Source organism: Suillus bovinus (assembly GCF_016758785.1).
Source record: "Suillus bovinus strain UH-Sbo-P2 chromosome Unknown EDB93scaffold_182, whole genome shotgun sequence".
NCBI classification, from domain to species: domain Eukaryota; kingdom Fungi; phylum Basidiomycota; class Agaricomycetes; order Boletales; family Suillaceae; genus Suillus; species Suillus bovinus.
In genome coordinates this window covers 23,936-31,896 of record NW_024542238.1, presented here as the reverse complement: position 1 = coordinate 31,896, position 7,961 = coordinate 23,936, and the positions used below count along the sequence as shown (strand labels likewise).

At 43.6% G+C, this 7,961-nt stretch overlaps 3 protein-coding genes across 3 annotated transcripts; 1 reads left to right on the top strand and 2 right to left on the bottom strand.

The window, feature by feature from the left end:
* Positions 1–954: 954 nt before the first annotated feature.
* Positions 955–1,188, bottom strand: EDB93DRAFT_1050447 (uncharacterized protein; the record flags this gene model as incomplete). The annotated part of the gene is made up of 1 exon (XM_041444673.1): positions 955–1,188. A coding segment is annotated over one exon (234 nt), but the record flags the coding sequence as incomplete, so codon positions are not given.
* An 851-nt stretch (positions 1,189–2,039) lies between these two features.
* On the top strand, positions 2,040–2,285 carry EDB93DRAFT_1070637 (uncharacterized protein; the record flags this gene model as incomplete). Its single annotated transcript, XM_041444961.1, has 2 exons — positions 2,040–2,067; positions 2,113–2,285. Coding segments are annotated over 2 exons (201 nt in total), but the record flags the coding sequence as incomplete, so codon positions are not given.
* Positions 2,286–5,561: 3,276 nt separating this feature from the next.
* On the bottom strand, positions 5,562–7,710 carry EDB93DRAFT_1109597 (uncharacterized protein; the record flags this gene model as incomplete). The annotated part of the gene is made up of 9 exons (XM_041447993.1): positions 5,562–5,772; positions 5,820–5,977; positions 6,061–6,225; positions 6,485–6,546; positions 6,597–6,779; positions 6,897–7,167; positions 7,227–7,412; positions 7,596–7,604; positions 7,663–7,710. 9 exons carry the CDS (start codon positions 7,708–7,710, stop codon positions 5,562–5,564), a joined length of 1,293 nt encoding a protein of 430 aa, XP_041300791.1.
* Positions 7,711–7,961: the final 251 nt, after the last annotated feature.

Genomic DNA, 7,961 nt, shown 5'->3' with positions numbered 1-7,961 from the left:
GTTGTATGGCCAATATGCAATTTATATCTGTAGTAAGCTGTTGTGAAAGGTCTTTGAGTGTCTGTGCAGGTCGAAAGAGTGCTTGAATGATCATGAAAAAGATATAGGATTCTAAGTATTGCTGATGTAGCGAGCTGCAAGGCATTTGTGGTATGGGTTTGGGAGTTAACTGCTTACATAACACACCACTAACCCTTGTCCCTCACGTGTCAGCAGAAGCGACCTACTGTGAGCTCCCCTAATACAAATAGAACCATACATTACAGACTCCTACCCAGCCACCCATGGGGAGAAGTCCTCTGAACCTAGAACCATACATTAGTCATCATACTATAGCTGAAATTTTGGAGGACAACTCCCCACGAGCGACTGGCAAAGCTTGTTGTGGCGTGAAAGTTGAACACTGTTTGTCTCACCTAAAAAATTCAGACCTAAGTATGAGTCAGCAATGAGCTCCCGCCTCCCGCCATGCCGCTCCCATGTTCTTTCGTAGTACGTACACATACACATTGAACTTGTAATAGAGCACGCAGCATTACATTTAAAATAGTATCCCTACAAGACAATGAGAAGTTAGCTGTAACCCCCTTCCTCGTGTGGTAGGATGCCTGCCATTCCTCCAAACAATGCTGTGGACAGTGTCCTCCGGCTTATGCTTGCAAATGAAGTATCGCTCTTGGACCTTACAAAAACAATAATGTCAACACCACAGCAAAACTATCAGCCAATAAAGGACTCACTTCAGCAACATGTGGCTGAAATCTGCCATCTTCTCTTCTTGTCCACTGGATGCCACGAGGTTGTCTTTGGTTGGGCGTTTGAAGTCGTTGTCGGGGTTCTTTGTGATGAGATGGTTGATCTGTCGAGTGAGTGCAATGGACTGCATTTAAAAGCATCAAAAACAACATCTATGCAACTTGAAGATTCATTCATCCGCACACTTGCACTGAAAATCAACCCATTGAGTGTGGTAATGAGGATTACGATCCTGTTATTATTGAACAGCAGCGGGATACAGAACGTTAGCATTTTACCCGCGCCTGTTGGAGCAATGGTAATGACATCTTTCCAATCTAGTTGTGCGCGTGCACATTCCAACTGGAACTTGCACAGCGCAATGTCAAAAGTAACACTGACAGTGTCTTCAATCATTGAAGCATCCAGGATTGTATATCGTAGAGCAGACATTGATCACATAATAGATTATCAAGATAGATTAAGATACCATATATGGGAGCGGTGGGGCGGGAGGCGGGAGCTCATTGCTGACTCATACTTAGGTCTGAATTTTTTAGGTGAGACAAACAGTGTTCAACTTTCACGCCACAACAAGTTTTGCCAGTCGCTTGTGGAGAGTTGTCCTCCAAAATTTCAGCTATAGTATGATGACTAATGTATGGTTCTATTTGTATTGGTTCTAGGTTCAGAGGACTTCTCCCCACGGGTGGCTGGGTAGGAGTCTGGGGGATGTGGCGATACTAGGGCGTGACATGGGTAGGGTTTGCCCGGGTACCCGCCCAGGCAACACCTGCGGGTCAATCGTGGGTCGGGGGTGGTATGGGTCATGGGTACCCATTGTAGTTCACCCACATGGGTACGGGTAGACGGTCTGCAAAATTTGGGTACCCGTGGGTACCTGCGGGTAGGAGTGGCAGTGTTACATTGACCATGATCTGTCGTTATCGATGGATTATCTTTATAATGTTCTATGCGACATCAACCACAATGTCTTAGATTCATTAGAGTTATCAGTGCTGTGATGTTCACGGATGGCGCAACTCATAAGTTAAGACTGGCAAGCATTGTAAGTTGCAACCCTCCCCATGTCTGGTGCCTCCGAGTCTCCCAGTACACCAACGAGCAATTTCGAACTCAATGCATCACCATCCCAAAATACACGCCGCCATAAGCACACAATAGTATCACCAACTCCCATGCTCGAGTCTCCCACCAAAAAACAACGAACAAAAGCTGATGTCACAGATTTTGATGTCTGGGACAAAACTGATGACGAGATTATAAGTATGTCCCTCATGCAAATGGCACTTGATTTTTTGTCTGCTCCAGGTATTTTCCTTGCTCATTATTGATTGACAAAATTTGACCAATTAGCTTCTTTGGTCGATGCTGAGTGGGCTTTTTCTGGTGGCCGTCTGCAGGTCAACCACCTCCAGCATGGTGTTAGTTCACAAACCTTCAGAGCTCAGATGGCCGTCAGATCATGGTACAAGACACCTCTCATGAATGATCTTAGTGCTGTCACATCAATCATGCGGATGAAGATGGAAAGGGGCAAAGGCAAGGCCTTAGTAGGAAAGGGAAAAGGCAAGAAGATCGTTATTGACTCAGACTAAGCTTCGTACATACTTTTTTGCTGCTCAGTACATGTACATACCAGTATCGCAAAATATCTGCTCACCCGTGGGTGACCCGTACCACCTGTGGGTTGGTCCACTGGTTGACCCAAACCCACAATGCTCTGACCCACGCGGGTATGGGTAGGCCTCTGAAAATTTTGGTACCCACAGGTTGGGTGCGGGTATGACCTGGGTCGACCCATGTCATGCCCTAGGCGATACATGATTCTGATGATATTCAGAATCGATCGTCAAATGTGTCTTGGTGTAGAAAAATCCAAAATTTGGTTTCCCTGCACAGCCAATTCAAATTCAAATTTGCTTGCGTTCAGAAGAAGATATTTGATTCTTTAGCATAATGGATTACAGACATATTTTATACAAAGAGGTACATCAGGAAACCGGCGAGCAGAAGGTTTTTGTAGATATAAATGGCAACTTCAGATCACATGTTCATTGAATTATATCTAAAGACAAATCAATAAATAATCGTAGCATAATGGTATTGAAGAATAAGAGGGTACAAGAGAAACATAATCCTGATGATGTCTCACAACTGTGACATATAATAGATATACCATTGTAGCAAGTCCACCAGCTCTCCAGAACAGTGATCATCCTTTGCCTAAGATGGCAATCATGAGCTACAAAATACATATAATGTTGATATCAAATGATCATCAGTTGTAGTTGTGATCTGTCTAGGGTAATGTATTGCCGGACACAAGCAGTTATTGTTACCTGCCATCTAAGCCGAACTCTGTGATGGATATTTGTATCTACAACCAATAAGTTATAAAATCCATGTAATACTATGGACTTCACGATGGCAATTGGTAATGCCAACAAGGCAGTAATCGTGAGTTACAAATATGTGTAATATTGACTCCAAATAGTCGTCAGTCGTAGTGGTGATCTGTCTAGGGCAATATATTGCCAAACACAAGCAGTTATCTAAGCTGAACTTTGACCAATGCACAACAAGTTAAAAATTCATGTAACACTGATATCAATTGGTCGTTCAGCATAGTTTTACCAAGTGACTCACCTAGGGCAATGGCCCGGCAAATACAAGCAGTTCTCAGACAATCTGCAATGGTTTGATGCTGCTAGACACGATAATCAAGTTAAAATACTGCACACTGATATTGCTGTGGGACAGTAATTGACATAGCAAGGTACAAATAAATCTACTCATAGTTTGACTTCGGTAAGAGTGTCCTCGTTCCTCAAACTTCCGTCGTCAGGTTGGGATGTACCACTGCAAATTATGCAGCCTTTTGAGCTCGCCTGACTAAAAAAAATGAAGTGGAACACATGAGACATTAGACATGGTGGAACACTCACTGTCGAGCTAGATACTTTCCACGATGCTGTGCCTATGGGTATGCGCAGTAAGAACTATCTTGTTGAAGCTGGAACCACTTGAAAGTAAAGTCAACAGAGGACTCTGTTCAGCTTAACTTCTTCAACCAGCCAGCACAGGCAGTGCCGAGGAGGTTTCAAGGGTGTCAGTTGTGAGAGTTACAGCTTGTTGTGTCAATGAAGACTTGTGAGCCGGAAAATTGGTGGGTGTAAAATTCATAAAGCATTAAGACAGCAAGAAGCATGGTGTTGTCAACAAGATGGGGAGTCTTCCATGGACTAGATAACACGAAGGACATCTTGAAATTGCACATGTACAGGGTGAGGTCGACCTTCTCGAGCTGCTGCATTGAATTTTGATGGCCTTGCTATAAAAAAAATAGGAATGAAAAGGTAAAATAAAGCATCAGATTAAGTAACTCACTGATGAGTAAACATCTCAAATGGTCTCACACATTGGATCATTGGCAATGTAGGTGTGGACTGTGTTGTGAGGTACGATGTCCCAAACCTCCGAAATTGCTAGCGAGATCTTAGGGCTGGTCTGGATCTTGACCTTGGTCATCTCAAGAGGGCAGAGAGCGATGTTGGCAAAGAGTTATGCCGATGGGAAACCAGCAAGCCACAGAGTAGACTTGAATTCGGTAGGAAGTTCCTCGCCAGCCAAGTTCATGTACTGGTCCTTGATCTGCACACTAGGAAGTGTCGTTTCCAGTTGCAGGGTTGTAAGCTTTCATACCACTTCCCATGGACAAATCAATTTAACATGACACTGAAAGACAAGATACCTTGCGTCCAGTTACCAGTTGGCCCCAGATGCCAGCATCGTTTATGATAAAGACCTATCCGAACGAGCAACTGAGTCGCAGTTATTGAGTGTTCAAGTTGCAAATTGAACATGTGGCAGTGCTATTAAAATTGATTGCACGTCATCCGATTCTGGAGATTATAGCAATCTGGTGCTGCTGTTCTATTTTTAGTATGTAATAATATGTAGTAGTATGTACACTAGATTTGAATTGATCTGACATATTTCATGATAAATAATCATTAGTCCTTGAGGAGTGGGGAGCTTGTGGTGAGTACTACCGGAAATCTAAGTAGTGGATAGTACTTGTGGTATGTATGTGAATGTGTGATGGTATGCATGGTGGGTTGTCAAGTCATTACTGTAGCACAAATTTATCTCTAAAATGTTTTGTTAGTTTTTGTGAACAATTGCAAGGAAAGAAAAGTACTCACCCTCCAACTTGAAATCACTGATTTGATGCATCTAAATGTGCGAGCGCAAAAGTCGGCACACCAGCACATCAATCTCTTGATCGGATTTGGCATGTGCGGAGTGGTGGCCGCCTCGGGTACTGTAGTCAGGCTAAGCGGCGGCGATGCGGTACTAAATACATACCATATTTGCCACTAATAACTCTAGTTGCGTCTGTTAAATGTGAGTTAGGCAACTTAGGCTAGATTATTAGATGAGAAAGACTTGCGCGATCACTGCCGACCTGAGGTCCGTAAATGACGCGAGACATGCCTGACGTGAATATTTGAATGTTAGTCAAAGTGATCATGGAGATCTGTGTAGTAAACTTACCGTGAAACTTCCTTATATGGATTTATTGGTGTTGTGTAGTAATGGGTGATTTTGAAGACATGTGGCACCAGTAACAATCACACTAAACAAGGCCAAACAAATATGGCAAATGCCAAACAAAGTTTCAGGCATTTGCCAGTGCACATGTCATTTTCACTACTATGATTCGGATAGGCAGATATTACTACTGTACTAGTACATACAGTATCAAAAGCTTGAAATTACGACAACTCCACTAGCAAACATCAAGACATCGTGAAGTATGAAATATGCAGCTCCTCATCACTGCTAGATGCTGGAAAGACGAATTGTGCATGAGGGACTTCAAAATCAGAGGTAAAGAAAACATCTATAGGCCACAGATCACTCAGGGTTTTCATCCGCCTCACTCCCATCTCGTCCGTCATGTATTTCGGAACTTTGTTCTTGGGATCCATAACCAAGATGTTTGTCTCCCTGAATATATATGATGAGCAATGATCAAATCTGCACGAAGGACTGACTGTAGTGAAGGTAGCTCACGCGCCACCTGGAAGAACATGGGAAAGTGGTCTGGATTCATATACATCTCGTCAAGGGCAGCCATAATTCTAGGATGTAACTCAGGTGCTTTCAAATTGGCAAAGTCAGATGGTATCTGCAGGGTAAACACCTGATACATCTGATACAGAGGCACAATTCCCATCAGTAGTATGAGGAAGGGTAAAACGAGCAAAATCTTATGAGAGTGATCAGTACGCCTACGATCCCCTTTTGTAGGCAACCTGTCCAAGTTTGAATAGCATCAGGATATAGGTCCGCTAATCTCGCATTGCCTTCAGCTAACTCAGAAATGGGTTGGAGTAGTCCAGCCCACATGACCTCCTCGAAAGCTTGTGTTTTGATAAGGGTGCAGATAGCTTCTTGTACCTGTCAAACGAAAAGTCTTAAGCTTTGATTATGCAACCTCCACGGTCCTTTACCTGTTTTGGGTTGGATGAGTTGAGTGCGACAATTAACCCAAGAATCTTCTCCATTTTCTGATCCTCATGGGCCACAAACCCAGCCAATGGGGATGTGCTACCTCATGTAATTTTCCTAAGCTTGGAAGTAACGTCGATGTAGAAGTCTAGAAACTGCCAATAATATTTGCTAGGTGAAGGTACTGATGGCATCGGAACAAACTTACACGGTTGCACAAGTATGACCATCCCACAACGGTCTTGCTCCCATCATCGTTCACAATCGTCACTGATCATGGTGTTAGCTGGTAACATTTAGAATTAGAGGCAGATACTCACATGACTCGCTGCTTAACTGTTCGTAAGTTTTTTGATTAAAGTGGAGAGCTCTCATGAAGCTCATAGTGATTAACTGCCTGGAAACTGCCACAGGAACTAGGAATGGATTGACAAGCATTCCGACCAGGAAATTCCCAATAAAAAGGTATTTTGTCAGTTTAATTGAGCGACCCCATTGTGATGCTGTCAACATGACTTTGAGCAACAATTTTTGAGTTTTGTCAAGTGGATCGCCTCAGATAGTGTGTCTCCAAGGAAGATCTGGGTGAGGAGGCTGCACATCACTGAACAACTGAGTACTGATGAAGCCCATGTTATCGGAATTGTTGTCGTCCAGCAAAGTGGGTGCGGGTAAGTGATCAAATATGGAGGTCAGTTCTATGAGAGTAGGCTCGTATCCAAAATCCAGGGATTGGTGGAACATTGTCTGAGTAACCACTGGTTGAGAGGGCAATGACTGAGGGAATGAGGTCTGCCAAGCTGGGATATCAATGGGTATAAGAGGGGAAGGAGGGGGGTATCCATGTGGGTATGTTGCTGGGGTGAACTGAACTCCAACTAGTTGATCGAGCTATATGGTGTGTGGCATGATGAGTCTGGTGATGTGATAGTCTTTGGAGGGGTGCTCACCAACCAGATGCCCCCATGTAAGTTTGGCATGCAAAAATCAGTCCTATAATCATTGAGAAAAGCAGAGCCACCAATCTCTATCTCGTAGATAGAAAACCTTGTGTTGTCATTTGCAGTGAGTAAAAATCCAACATGTCGTAGGATGTTGTGAGGTGGACGCGCAAGAGCGAGACATTCTTCAGGCCACTGTAAATGAACGCAGAGATATGAAAGATTGACTCTAATGATGATCATGACAACCTCGTGTATATAGGTGAGAGTTGATGTGCATGCCCTACGTATCCCATGAACAAGAATCAGCTGGACAGGCCATGGAAAGGCTGGAAGACAAGAGTCAATTAGAGCGACCACTAATCGGTGATGACGAACCTCCTCGTTCTGCAGTAAGAGATCATTAGCAATGATGCAGATGATTTGCAATGCAGATAATACTTACGCTAATGGGAAGAAGTCTCAAAACTTGGTTGATGGTCTGCACATACATGTAAATTGGACTGATTACTGGCGCTGCTGGGAGTTGCATCTTGCTAGTGTGAAGGAAGCAGAAAATGGAAGAAACAGTATCAGTAAGGCCCTAATAAGCATTTGGGCCCACTTCCTCCTACTTTCAATTGCTAGGTATTATTAAAGCTGCACCAGGGATCAGCAAGGGCACACCAAGATTGGTAATGTAGTAAGTATCAAAGTGAGTCAAGGGATTGACAATGCGGCAAAGACGTGCCAGGGCAGTGGGAT